Source organism: Lampetra planeri, chromosome 5, assembly GCF_965212315.1.
Source record: "Lampetra planeri chromosome 5, kcLamPlan1.2.h2, whole genome shotgun sequence".
NCBI lineage: Eukaryota > Metazoa > Chordata > Hyperoartia > Petromyzontiformes > Petromyzontidae > Lampetra > Lampetra planeri.
In genome coordinates this window covers 22028544-22043105 of record NC_136111.1, presented here as the reverse complement: position 1 = coordinate 22043105, position 14562 = coordinate 22028544, and the positions used below count along the sequence as shown (strand labels likewise).

The window sequence follows — 14562 nt, the reverse complement described above, 5'->3', positions numbered from 1 at the left end:
CCCCCCCCCCCCCCTCGTCACACATTGTCACAAATGTCTGACCCCCCCCCCCCCGCCTAGGTGCGTGACGTCATTTATGGACGGTCCCTAACGAAACGCTCCGTGCTCGCAGACTGCCCGCAGAACCGCGATGGTTAAAACACTCGCAAAGGGCGTTGCTTACACAATGATTTTCCCCCACTTTCAAGCTTACATTCCACGTGAATAGCGTATTGTTAAAGAGGAGAGGTGGCGGGCGGGGGGAAGGTGTTTTAACGTGCATTTTGCTGACAGTCCCTTCCATGCAAATGTTTTGGCGTGCGGAGTGGCGGCTCTCGGCGAAAGCGAACCGAGCAAAGATTCAGGGCCCCTCGTAGATCAAATGTGGGGGGTGTCGGATTCATGAAAAAGCATCCAAAATAAACCACAAAGAGCGAATTCTCGGAGTTTTGCTTGTTTCTGTGTGTGGAGCCAACGCGGCAGAAATTGCGCACTCCCAGAAGGCCACGCGGCTCACGAGACGTGACGTACTCGTCTATGGATGTTGAACTTCTTTCACACCGTACGTAGCCAGCCATGTTCATCGGAGGTGTGAGATGTGTAAAAACAATATTTTTTTTGTAAGTGGAGAGGGGCTGGCGTGTGAAGGAGGTGAATTGTCCGCTTATTTGTTTAGTTTCTTGAATGTGTAATTAACATGAACACAAATATCCAATCGATCTCGACAATCTCGATCTTGCCCGAATCTCTCTCTTCGCTCATCTCGCTGCATGTTTACGTCTGTCTGTATGCTCCTTATCGCACTACATCTCAATCTCTCGTCTATATCTATTATGTTATCTCGCTAGGATATTATAAAGTGCTAGGGCATCACCCTCACTCTCCCCTGAAAATAATTTATGTTTAGGGCCCCCATTGAACCAGCACGTACATCGAGTGCTCGACAAGGGGCCGTGTTGTGAGAATCTGGGTTTGTGGCATGGCATGACATTTCCAACATAATTTGTTGGGGACAATGTATTCAGTCAAATTATATGAAAATTTAAATCTCGTGGCAGAATGCGAGGCCTCTGTTCCTCCCCCGTTTAACCCGTGTTCGTGACAATGATACGTGTTTCATAATCGTGATTATTCCTTCATTAGGTATATTTTTACAGACACTCGGTCGTCTCGGGCATTGCACTGGAGGTCCTAATGAAACGCAATGATCCAGTTAGAAAACGATAGACTGCATAAACAAAATAACAAATATCTCCCCGTATGGCCTTCGACGGACTGTTGAGTCAAGTGACGTTAGCGAGCGACCACGTTGGACACAGCGCGACGGAAGAGGGGGTGATGTGGCCGGCACCACTCTGGCCGCCTTGCCTGATGTTTACAAGCCGCGCCAGATCCAGGATTGGGGGTCCGACATTCGCCACCGACGTTAGCCGTGGCCGGGAATCGAACTCAGGTCACTGGGTTTCGTAGTGCGACGAGCTAAATGTGTAAAAAAAAATTGTTCGTCGTATCTCAAATTAAACCGATATACTAAATATATATTTTATTCCCAGGGATGGAATTGAACGAAATCAAGTCGCGCACGCGCGTACACACCAACGGAGACCAAGCGAGCACCCAACGACGTCCGTCCTAAATTCGCGTGACAACCGTGCACCCACTCAAGAGCTTCTCGCAAGCCACCGCGGCGGTGTGCGTTTGAATTGGGAAAGTGCCCCCCCACCCACCGTCCTACCGACCGGGTGTGCGGCGTGCGGTATGGCCACGGTGAGCGAGCGAGCGAGGAGCGCGGTGCAGGCTGTGCGCGTCACCTTCGTGGCGAACTGGGACACGGACGTGGAGACGTCCTCCAGGAGACGTCCGTCTTTAGGCTGCAACGCAAAGGGGCGGGGAGCGGGGGGGGGGGGTTATCCGGCAGAGCGTTAGCTACCGGTCGGTGCATGCGAGACTTTCGTTTATCGCCGGACATCTTCTGGCTCGCCGCTAGACTGGACTAGTAGGGCACGCGCCTGCTAGTCGCCACGGAGCGAGAGTTTTGCTCAATGTGGTGCGACGGTTGCTGACAGGCTCGGCTGACCATGAAGCCCTCCGCATAGGCCACTTGAGGTGAGCAAAAATACCCTCTCAAAGGATGTGCTGTGTTGAGGCTATCGTCAACATCAGCCACGGTCAATCCACTTCTGGGTTAAGGTCTCCCCCCCAAAGCCATCTCCATCTCACGCCGTATTGTGACGCAGCAATCCGCCCTGTGCCGGCACATGAGCCGAGTTCATCGCTCCATCTCTGTGTTGAATGTCCTCTCACATCTCTTCCTTTCCTCGGCTACCACTGCCGGTAAGCCTCTACCCCCAGCCACGATCCCGTGACGTGCCCTGCCCAACAGACTGCTGTCAAGTGGGCACATCGATGCCTGTAACCTGCGCATGTTGTTTAATGTGTGCGTTTCTCAATTCCAAGCCCTGCGCCTCTCCATGCCTCCTCGTGCCCTTTTTCCTCTCGCGTTCCATTTTCTAAAACGTCGTCCACGTTTCTGATGCGTGCCTCGTAGCGGGCGACACGCGGCACTCTTGAGGTCGCTCTGAGCTATCGTCCCATTCTCACCGAGGCATTTCGGCAATCGCCACCGCCGGCTACCGTATTGGTTGTGCGCCAAACCCCCCCTCTCTCCCCACCCCCGTTCCTTCCTTAACGTTCGCCAACTGATGGGTAGCTTGACCTCGGCAGTCCTCCCATCTGGGGATTCTAAGGACATATCCAATCCAATGAAAGCACTCTTCCAGAACACAGACCTCCTCCTCGTCCTATGTGAGCTTCCAAACACCGAGAGCACTCTTGCCGAACTGATTGAACAGCCGCTTTGCTCATCCTCCCTCTCCGTCGCAGGATCGCCGTCTCTCCGTGTTTGACCGCGAGCTTCCGTCAAGTCAACGCTTCCCTTCAATACAGATATTTGTCAGCCTTCCGAGCCACACACACACACTCCTAACGACTGAACTAATTACTTGAATAATCTTCGCGTAGTAAGCTACCGATTTTTGTGTCGTTGCGGGCATTTGCTCATCCATCAAAGGCCGCTGAAGTTACCTCCCAGAGACGGCTTATCTGCTGCCGTGCATCCTTGATGTACGATTTTCTCAGGGTGCTGTTGGTAATTCATTGCTTCATTCATTCAATTGACCATGGAGAGCCAACTCCGATATCGTTGCCACGGCGCTGGTACCATGGATTTAAAACCTCGTGCATAACTCTAATCACTTTGCTGTGGTGCTTTGTGTTTTTTCTTTGAATTATTACTCTGCTTTCATTTATTTCATATATTCACCACTTCTAACTTAATCTCAGCAGCATCGGCCACCATTGTTTACCAACGCAAGAAAGATCCCAGCAGCATTTCGTGCACATTGTTGACCGTTCAGAAGCGAGATCCTATCCCAAATTATCTCCACACGGACGCACGCAAAAGGTCGGCTACCCCCACATGAATCAAAACTTTTGCAGAAAAATCACACCGTTGGAGGAAGAGCAAACCCATGCATGAATACTCAGGGTTTGCGTACGGCTAAGGAACATCCATTGACTACAATGGAGGGGGGAGGGGAGGGGGGCATTACGGGCTCAGAATTGAAGGCAAAACAATTCAACAGAATGGAACACCTTCTCTGTCAAGTGAGGAGTGCGCATGGGGGTCTGGCAGAGCGGGTCAAGGTGAGGTCGCTCGGAATAACGGGGGAGTCGCGGAGTGCAGGAGGAGGAATAATGACGGCGAGCGCCAGATGAGAGCCAGGGGGGCAGTCATCATCATCGTCGTCGTCGTCGTCACCGTCGTAGATCACTCGAATGTGTACCTCAACCGCGCGCCGGCCACATTCATCGGAGCAGCCAGCGCCGCGGTGGTTTGAGAAATACATCTGCGGACGATCTTACGAGCGGAACAAAGAGGCTGGCGAAATTAAAGCATTATCGCCTCGGCATTAAAATTCCTCCCGTCTAATCGTCTTAGTCATGCCGACGGTGCCGATTCCCACTTGAGGCCATGAATTGTGGAAAGAATGAAGGAGCAACAACAACCCCCCCCCGCAACGCTTTGTGTGAAATTTACGGCAAGAGCGACGGGCAGAATGGACAGGAGAGGGGTCGGGGTGGGAGCCTTACGGGGCTTGGGGGGGGGGCTCACGGAGCCGAGGGGGGGGGGCGAGTGGAACTGACCTTGCACGTCGAGAGCCGAGCGTCGTCCTCTCTGTCAGGTACGAGCGTTTTCATGGACTTGCTTTTGTACAGCTTCCAGATGCCCTGGCTCATGTTCGCAGCGCTGTGCGGCAGCTCATGCGCAGCGTGTGCGGAGCGCGCAGGGCGAGCGGCTACTGCTGCTGCTACTGCCTCAGCCTCGGGGCTCCTCTCGGCTACACGCACCCTCCCATCCTCGCGCCGACACCTCCCACCACCACCACCACCAACCACCACCACTAACCACCACCAACTCCCCTCCCTCCCTCCACGGCACCCACCACCCACTCCAGCCGCACACGCAAGCACGGACGGACGGGGGCTGCGCGCGCTCGTGCGGGGTGGTCCACGTGGCCGCGGCTTGCGCCGTGGTCAGGGAGGGAGACGGGAGGAGGGAGATGGGAGGAGAGGGAGGGGAGGGGGGAGGGGGTTTTGGTGGCGAGACGGTGAGCGGTGCTGGAGAGGTGGAGGGGAGCAGAAGGGTCGCGTTTGAGGGTGGGTGAGTGTGGGTGAGGGTGGGTGAGTGTGGGTGAGTGTGGGTGAGGGTGGGTGAGGGTGGGTGGGTGAGGGTGGGTGAGGGTGGGTGAGGGTGGGTGAGTGTGGGTGAGGGTGGGTGAGGGTGGGTGAGTGTGGGTGAGGGTGGGTGGGTGAGGGTGGGTGAGGGTGGGTGAGGGTGGGTGAGTGTGGGTGAGGGTGGGTGGGTGAGTGTGGGTGAGGGTGGGTGGGTGAGTGTGGATGAGTGTGGGTGAGGGTGGGTGAGGGTGGGTGAGTGTGAGTGAGGGTGGGTGGGTGAGTGTGGATGAGGGTGGGTGAGGGTGGGTGAGTGTAGGTGAGGGTGGGTGAGTGTGGATGAGTGTGGGTGAGGGTGGGTGAGGGTGGGTGAGTGTGGGTGAGGGTGGGTGAGGGTGGGTGAGTGTGAGTGAGGGTGGGTGGGTGAGTGTGGATGAGTGTGGGTGAGGGTGGGTGAGGGTGGGTGAGTGTGGGTGAGGGTGGGTGGGTATGAGTGTGGGTGAGGGTGGGTGAGTGTGAGTGAGGGTGGGTGGGTGTGTGTGGGTGAGGGTGGGGGAGTGTGGGTGGGTGAGTGTGGGTGAGTGTGGGTGAGGGTGGGTGGGTGAGTGTGGGTGAGTGTGAGTGAGGGTGGGTGAGTGTGAGTGAGGGTGGGTGGGTGAGTGTGGGTGAGGGTGGGTGAGGGTGGGTGAGTGTGAGTGAGGGTGGGTGGGTGAGTGTGGGTGAGGGTGGGTGAGGGTGGGTGAGTGTGGGTGAGGGTGGGTGGGTGAGGGTGGGTGGGTGCGTGTGGGTGAGGGTGGGTGAGGGTGGGTGAGTGTGGGTGAGGGTGGGTGGGTGAGTGTGGGTGAGGGTGGGTGGGTGAGTGTGGGTGAGTGTGAGTGAGGGTGGGTGAGTGTGAGTGAGGGTGCGTGGGTGAGTGTGGGTGATGGTGGGTGAGTGTGAGTGAGGGTGGGTGAGTGTGAGTGAGGGTGGGTGAGTGTGAGTGAGGGTGGGTGGGTGAGTGTTGGTGAGGGTGGGTGAGGGTGGGTGAGTGTGAGTGAGGGTGGGTGGGTGAGTGTTGGTGAGGGTGGGTGAGGGTGGGTGGGTGAGTGTGGGTGAGGGTGGGTGAGGGTGGGTGAGTGTGAGTGAGGGTGGGTGGGTGAGTGTGGGTGAGTGTGGGTGAGGGTGGGTGAGGGAGGGTGTGTGCCGGGTAAGGTCCTGGCAAGGATTATTCAACATCGCCTTGCTAGGCATGCTGAGGAGAGGCTTGCGGAGCCCCAATGTGGTTTCAGGAAAGGGCGGTCCTGCACAGATGCCATATTTTCTGTCCGTCTGCTACAGCAGAGGTGTAGGGAATTCCAAAAAGACCTACATCTCTGCTTTATTGACCTGGTCAAGGCCTATGATACCATCAGTAGGACTGGGCTGTGGGTTGTTCTTCGTGCTTTCGGAGTCCCTGACCCTCTGCTCACGATCATTAAGGACCTTCATGATGGTGAGCGGGCCCGGGTAAAACTACGTGGCCGGGAGTCGGAGCCTTTCCCTGTACACCTTGGGGTGCGACAGGGATGTCCTCTGGCTCCCACATTATTTAACATCTATTTCAACTGCGTAGTTCGTGAAGCCTTCAATAGCTGTACCGGGGGAATTACCATTTGGTACAGATACAATGGGAGGCTGATCGACGCCCGGGTGCGATCAAGGGATGGCTCCCTATTGGTCAACCACGTTATGTATGCCGATGATTTGGTAATAGCTGCTCATTCAGAAGAGGAGTTGGAGACGCTGCTGCTGAGACTGGAGCGTGCCACTAAGAGGTGGGGCCTTACCATCAGCCCCACCAAAACTAAGCACCTGCCTGGGTATTTTGTACCATCGGGCACTCCGCCCCCACAACTCCCAATCGGTGATGGGGCAGTTGTGGAGAGAGTAGAGAGTTTCCCATACCTGGGCAGTGTGCTCATGACCGGCTCCAGTTTATCAGCAGAGGTCTCACTCCGAATCAGTCGAGCGGCAATATCTTTTCATCGGTTGCGTAACGCTGTGTGGAAGCTACCTGGTCTGTCGCTCCGCACGAAGCTTCAGGTCTTCTCGGCCACGGTCATTCCCTCCCTTCTCTATGCTTGCGAAACGTGGACCCCCCTAGTGGAGCATCTTCGCCGGTTGGAAACATTTAGGCTGGCCTGCCTACGATCCATCCTGGGTTTAACCAGGCTGGATTGTGTGAGGAGCTCACAAGTCCTTGAAAGATCTGGGCAAAGTCCCATCAGTGAGCTCCTCCGGCAGGCAAGGCTGCGTTGGCTGGGTCATGTAGCCCGCATGCCCAGCCACCGCATGCCTAAACAGCTTTTGTTCGGCCGGATCGAGGGGGCTAAACGGGCGCGGCACGGGCTAGAGAAGAGATGGAGTGATGTGGTACAGGAGGACGTGGAGCTGAGTGGACTTGCCGATGACTGGTACCAGCGGTGTCAAGATCGGCCTCAGTGGAGGAGGCTCGTGAAGGACGCTACTGGGCAGTTGGAGGCAGTCGCCCTCCAACAACAACGGAGGGCGGAGGAGCGACGCTCACAACAACGAGCGGAGCGCCGGGTGGCTAAAGCACAGCAAGTTGGCACAGTAGGGGGCACAGGTGGTGCATCAGCCAGTCATCTCGGTCATCTCGGTCAGTCGACCCGTGGCACCTGGGTCTGCCCCGTGACCTCCTGCCAGCGGGCGTTCGACACTTCACGTGGCCTCAAGGTGCACATGGCCTGGCACAAGCGTCGTGGTGACGTCACCGCCACTTAGTGGCGAATGGCGGTTGTTGTGGGTGAGGGTGGGTGAGGGTGGGTGAGGGTGTGTGGGTGAGGGTGGGTGAGGGAGGGTGGGTGAGGGTGGGTGAGGGTGTGTGGGTGAGGGTGGGTGAGTGTGGGTGAGTGTGGGTGAGGGTGAGTGTGGGTGAGGGTGGGTGAGGGTGGGTGAGGGTGGGTGAGGGTGTGTGGATGGGTGAGGGTGGGTGAGTGTGAGTGAGGGTGGGTGAGGGTGGGTGAGGGTGTGTGGGTGAGGGTGGGTGAGGGTGTGTGGGTGGGTGAGGGTGGGTGAGGGTGTGTGGGTGTGGTTGAGGGTGAGTGGGTGGGTCAGTGTGGGTGAGGGTGAGTGTGGGTGAGGGTGTGTGGGTGGGTGAGGGTGGGTGAGGGTGGGTGAGGGTGTGTGGGTGGGTGAGGGTGGGTGAGGGTGTGTGGGTGGGTGGGTGAGGGTGTGTGGGTGAGTAAGGGTGGGTGAGGGTGGGTGAGGGTGTGTGGGTGGATGAGGGTGGGAGAGGGTGGGTGAGGGTGGGTGAGGGTGTGTGGGTGTGGTTGAGGGTGAGTGGGTGGGTGAGTGTGGGTGAGGGTGAGTGTGGGTAAGGGTGTGTGGGTGGGTGAGGGTGGGTGACGGTGTGTGGGTGGGTGAGGGTGGGTGAGTGTGGGTGAGGGTGGGTGAGTGTGGGTGAGGGTGAGTGTGGGTGAGGGTGGGTGAGAGTGAGAGTGGGTGAGTGTGGGTGAGGGTGAGTGTGGGTGAGGGTGGGTGACGGTGTGTGGGTGAGTGTGGGTGAGGGTGAGTGTGGGTGAGTGTGGGTGAGGGTGTGTGGGTGAGGGTGGGTGAGTGTGGGTGAGGGTGAGTGTGGGTGAGAGTGGGTGAGTGTGGGTGAGGGTGTGTGGGTGGGTGAGAGTGGGTGAGTGTGGGTGAGGGTGAGTGGGTGGGTGAGTGTGGGTGAGGGTGAGGGTGAGTGTGGGTGAGGGTGGGTGAGGGTGGTTGAGGTTGTTAAGCACTGCTGGGCTGCTGTCCCCGGTTGGATTTGAAGAATGGCGGGTGACGGGGGAGATGTAACGGAATGGTCCGATTGAGGGATTGAGGGGGCGGAGGCGAGGTCGAGTGTGGAGGGGAGAGGAGAGATAGAGAGGGGAAGTGGGGGGGGGGAGTTTGTTCGGAGCTGACGAGTTGAGATAAGGGGGTTTGGAGCACAGACGGCATTGTGGTCGCAGATGTGTAGAGCCAGGGATGAATGCATATCGAGACGTACTCAATAAGGGAAAGATGTGGGGAATTGGCAGGAGGAGGCGGAGAGGAAAGCTGGCAAAACCGTTCAATCATTATTCTTAAGTCTTTTAAGCGTACATACTAAAAAAGGGAACGGATGAGGAGAGGGTGCGAGATGAGAGGAGGAGGAGGAATCACTGCCTCGGCACACGCGAGGCCGAGTGTGAAACACTCATCAGAAGATCAGAACACGGCAACGTTATTCAGGAACAATTGACAAGGACGTCTTTAGACCCAGAAAGAACTGCAAACAGAGGGTTGGGAAAGAAATGCCCCATCATACATTTATAGAAGAAAAATGTTGTAAGGGGGAAAAGTTATGAATTAGAATCATAAAAAAAACAATAATTGTTGAGACTTTTAATTGGCATCTGGGTTACGAATGTGTGGGAACATAAGGCTACCAGAAGTCACCCCCCCCTCACCACCGCAGATGCCACATTTTGCCACCCCTCCTGCTCGCCGCGGGCGCGGTCTTGCGACGATTGTCCGATCCGCCTCGTCTCCCTCCGCATCATTGTCATGTTGTCTTTCCTCGCGAACCAAGCACCTGACGAGAGGAGCCTGAAAATCAAAAAAAATAACACACACACACGTCGTGTACTTAAGAATCAGTTGTCAACAATTCGGAAATGCCAACGTGATATGTTGTTGTTGTGTGGGAGGGAGGAAGAGTTGGTGCAGTGGTTGGAGAACTACGCCGCACAACTTGAGTTCAATTCACCAGCCACAGCTAACATCGGCGACCTTGTCCTGAGCTTCCCTGTCAACAATCCACACTGACCAGCCTGGTGAAGTATGGTCAAACAACCCCCAATGGCCGACATGGCCTGGGGAGGCCTTCATCCGCAACAGTCGAGGCAGAACAGAGTGATGTTTAGGCTCACGGAGTAAACTTAACTGCGCAAACGAAGGTGCCAAACGAGGAGCAATGTAGAGTGTACTGTGGGGGGGGGGGGGAAATGCCACCTAGACTGTAAAGACGAGAGGTGGAAATAATGTATTTGTGAATTCGCATTGGGATCCGAATCGCTGAACTGTCACGTGGCCGTTGTGCATCTCTTGGGAGCCCCAATGAGTAACGCTGGGCCAGGGTGAGCAGCACAGAGCAAAGGTACATGGGGATCTCGTCTCGGCTCTCTAGCTCATCGGTGAATGCAACAGCACCTTTACGGGCGAATATAGGGCACGGTCACTTGAAAGCCTTCATTCCTCGAGGCGAATTTGACAAACGAAGCGGCAATAAAATCACTTTGGAGGAAATGTTCATGTGCTCCGATCTCAAACCAATGGGCTGGCTGCGCACAAACACTTTCCTCCATCAAAGCCATCAGATAAGGTGGCCACAATTTGAATTCATGAAAATATGGGCAAACGTCACGCACTAATTATCTTCAAAAATAATACTATTTGTTTTATAAAAGCGCCTTTCATATCGAATTATCTCAAAGCGCTGCACATAAAACACCAAGTATAGATACAAATCCGATCGAAAGACTGTACAGTAAAAGCTGATGACAATACTGTACTAGTTATTATTGTTAAGTAAGAGTGGAAGCCCTACCATCAGAATTCCTTGCATCAAATTGTTTTACTCTGATCCAAGTTTTCTGCTATGCTGGTTTTTGTCGCGCAATGTGTCAGCTCTATTTTTGATGATTTATTGAATAACATGAATTTAACATTCATATTTTACCTAAAAAAGTAATATGATGAAAATGAAAGGGTATCGTATATGGGAATTGGTTGTAGGACTGCATCACCTATTTAGCGTCATATATTTTCAGTTTGTAATGATATCTGGGAATGGCATTTTATATCCTCGTCGTCAAACTTGCTTTGTAATAATTATACGAAGTCATTGACGCTGGGCCAGAACGTCAAAGTAACACACGCAAGCACACGGTTTCGATATTTCACTGGTAATTAGATCAACATCAATTCTTAAATCCATATTCAACGGTCAATGCCAGGCATATTAGTGTTTATTGTACTAAACGCCGATGCAACGTGCGCTATCCGTTAAATGCATCTGAGCAATTATACTGAAGTTGTGCTCAAACGTTAACATATACAATTACCAACAATTACCGAAATAACCAAAGAGTATGGATTCCTGCAGTCACGAAAGCTTCAAATCAAGATTCAAAGCAAGAATGATTAAAGATTACTTTTTTTTAAAGATTTTGTTTGTATACAAAAAAAAACATCATTGAGTCTCAGGACTCTTTTTCAGGAGAGTTTCTTAATTTTCCAATGGAATTTTTTTTGCTTGATGGGGGGGTGGTCACGTGGGAGGAAATCGGTAGCCAGAGGAAACCCACAGTTATGTACGGAAACGCCCAGACTTCACACGGATACGTCATAGCCTACTTGCTGTACTGTCTCCTGTAGGCACTTGGCATGCAGCAACTCACCACCGCCCTACTGCCCCTACCCCCCAAATCGCTAAGTAGCTGAGATGGGAATTGTGAGGTTTTGATTCGAGAAATGATAATTGTATTGTCTCATCTGTACTGCCTCGTTTCGATTGTTTCTTGTTTGCTCTGTTTCATTTCTCCTATTCTACCAGATGAGTGTAAATACAGTACACCATTTAGCGATTTAACTTGCATATACTATGGATCAATAGTAAAGCGAAAACATTCATGTACAAGTGAAATCGATTTTGCCGCTGACTATTCGTGCGTTAAGCCGATTCCACGGCACAATACGCTTTGGAAATATTTAGCATCCAAAGCGACCTTATCTCACGACGGTGCGCAGAACACGGTGTGCACGTTTAATATATACAGAGGAAAAGACGGTCAATCATCGGCAGAGAATCAAAGGAAGGTCTGTCTCAGCGTGGACTTAAAGAGGGACGGGAAGTTGGCAGGATCGGTGGCGGGGGGATGAATCATCACTGGCCGTGCAGCTCTATCATTGCCCTCACGGTATCTCACGCAGGTGCAAATCTTCCTTTTAATTCACCAACCATAACTCGCAGTTTCTCCATTGCCATCATGCACATCAGAAGAGATGAACAACCATCCGTCCATACGTGGGCAGTTTCCCCGAAGACGCCATTGGAAAAAATAATGCATCTTAATTGGCTCTCACCTGGCTGAACAAAGGGCTTACATTTTAATTGTCGTGATTACTTCTGCTGAGCAATTTAAACAGCGAATGCCACGGGCTACGCAGTAAACTCGGGGTAATATTACAGACCGGGGAATTTCGAAAGACACTTTGTTTTTTTTTACTGTAAAAGTGCACTGATTATTGAGTACGCGAAACGCAATCATTGCTCAAATTGTGACTCGCTCAGCACGAGACGCCTAGGCGTGTTGGAATTACGAATACTGATGGACACAATTAGAGGGAATGCATGTCTGGAGGAATTAAAAGTCATCGTGCCGTAGTTGAAGAAATCATGTCATTAAGGTTGCTTAAATTATTTCCAGGGCACTGCTCGTCAAAGGATAATGGGAAGGAGTCAGCGGAGGCGTGTTAGGAATTAACAGGAGCGCAAAATTACGGTGCATGCACGGTGCACTGAATGTAGCGCAAATTGGAACGTTTTGGAGAATTAGCGCTGGGGTGTCCTGGCAGGGACTGACGATGCATTCATTGGCTTCCAGCGAGATTTTCTTGGGACGGGCCACATTGAGTGCAATACCGAATTCATTATAAGCCACAATGGATTTGCTTTTGAGTTTTCGGTGACCGAGGAGTTAAGCCACGGTGTGTCGGGGTTTCGAGCTCGCGGCGCGGTGGATCCAGGGGCCTGAGTTTGATTACGGGCCACGGTCAACAACAGTGGCAAGCAATCCTGGGCCTCCTCCTCCCACTTGATCAACCCGCATGGAGCAGCATGGTGAAGTATGGCCAAACCAATTGCTACGAACAACACGCCGTCGGGGGGGGGGGGGGTGAGTGGGGTGGGGTGGGGTGGGCTTCATCCAGCAGTATATTGAACAAAGGGGCTGTAAGGTGAAGCGAGTAAATTAGTGGCCGGGCTGAAACCATCGAAGTCTCTCACCAACGAGGAGCTGGCGTTATCCCGGGTGGCCTCTACGATGTGAACTCCGATCCCGACCGTGCCACGTCCGCGCTGACGCGGGCGTTTCCCTGTCGGAGCCCTGCCGGCAACCCTCAACAGCCGTCAATTTGAGGAGAGAAGCAGTGGGAGCGATGCACTTGGAATGACTTTGCTTGAGCAACTGCAGATGGTTAAGGAGCTGATTAAACACCTGGCATGCATTATGTGATTGATCATTGCTCGAACATGACTAGCTTTGTTTGTTTAAGGAACACAGCGGCGGCCGCGTGCAATTAACGACCCGCGACTACTTTGGCTTTCGCCTTTGGCTTTCGCTTCTTTTAATAATTTATTTATAACTGATACGGGGGGGAAACAGCAGCTATTAAAACGGTTAGATCCAGCATCTATGAAGACGAAGCAATTGCTGCCGATTTCCACGGTTAATGCTGCTATTGATGGCGGTGAGTGTCGTGATGATGGTGGGTGTTGTGATGGTTGTGGGTGTAGTGAGAGAGGTGATGTCATTGACGAGATCAGCGAGGTGATCTCGTTAAGGAGCATAAACCATCATCACGCGAATCCCGGTCATCCTCGCAGCAGCGGCTGTTGGCTCAGCCATCGAACAAAGGCGGTCACCGCATCGCGAGCTTATAGATGCGCTGCTGCGGCCGTCTGGAACGCTCTTCCTTCACGATATTTAGAAGCCACTGTAGCTGCGCACTTTTTAAATCATCTAAATTGAAAACTCATTTCTGTATAACTCTTTTTGTGTGTGTTTAGTTTGTCATCTTTCCACCGCGCCTCCGATTAACGCGGTTGGATATTCACGGCGCAAAAGAAGTTCGGCACACAACGCGTACACGCACAACGACCAGAGTGGGTGTAGTGACCGGAGTGTGTGTGTCATTGGAGGGGTGTGTCGCGACAGCGGGTCGGCGGTACCGGTGCAGGGCACGGGGAGGGAGATGATTTTACGCGGACGTGGCGAGACGTGATGGAACACGCCACCACAAGGGCCCGTCACGCTGCTCTGAGCCGGGCCGCTTGGTTCCATGACACCGCGGGAGGCTATTGCATCGATCCCCCGTAATTGAATAGCTCGCGGTTCAGCGCCTCCTCGCATTCTGATCCCTAACGAAGTTGTCGCTTGGCGAGCCCCATCACCATCGTCATTGTTATTATCAGGGCGCGCTCAGAGAAGTTCCACGTCTACTTTGCTCGATCACTTACCCGCCCATTAATGCACCACGGTTTGATGACTTATTTAGGGTCATTTGCAGTCATGTGGCACGACCCTTGCGTAACAGGACCCAAGCGTAGCCGCACGCCACTTATTTATGATACGTGGAGGCCCCGTACTTTTTTTGCACGGAACATCACTAATTCATTGGTGAATTATTTGGTAATGCCGCTTCTGTCTGATGCTGCCTGCATTTGGCAGTTGGTGCACAAACACAATTAACAAACAACAAAAATCCAACACAGTCATCAAAAGCACTGTAGCCTTAAAAGTAAATATTTAAATGATTGTACGTGCTCACGTTGTATATTATATATTTTTCCTTTTAAGGCCACAGTGTTATTGAAACGTGTTGAGTTTTTTTTATATATTAATTGATGGTGCTTCTTGGGACACGGCGTTGCAAAACGACCCAAAAAAGCATCGTAGGTTACTTTATCAATGCAGTAAAATTTTGAAAAGTGATCACTTACTCTATTATACATTTTGGCCGTTTCACTCCAATATATCGCAATTGATCTGTCAGCATCTGCTGTGAGACGAGGAATCC

General features: G+C 52.9%; 1 protein-coding gene across 1 annotated transcript in view; it reads right to left on the bottom strand.

Moving 5' to 3' along the window:
• Positions 1-4384, bottom strand: part of LOC144719147 (uncharacterized) — a 44010-nt gene extending 39626 nt beyond the window's left edge. The window contains exons 1-2 of the mRNA XM_078595020.1: positions 4186-4384; positions 1791-1850 (exon numbers count right to left, since the gene is read on the bottom strand). Coding sequence (XP_078451146.1) covers positions 1791-1850; positions 4186-4278 — 153 coding nt within the window. The 5' untranslated portion in view covers positions 4279-4384. The remainder of the gene's footprint in view (positions 1-1790; positions 1851-4185) is intronic.
• Between the last annotated feature and the right edge of the window lie 10178 nt (positions 4385-14562).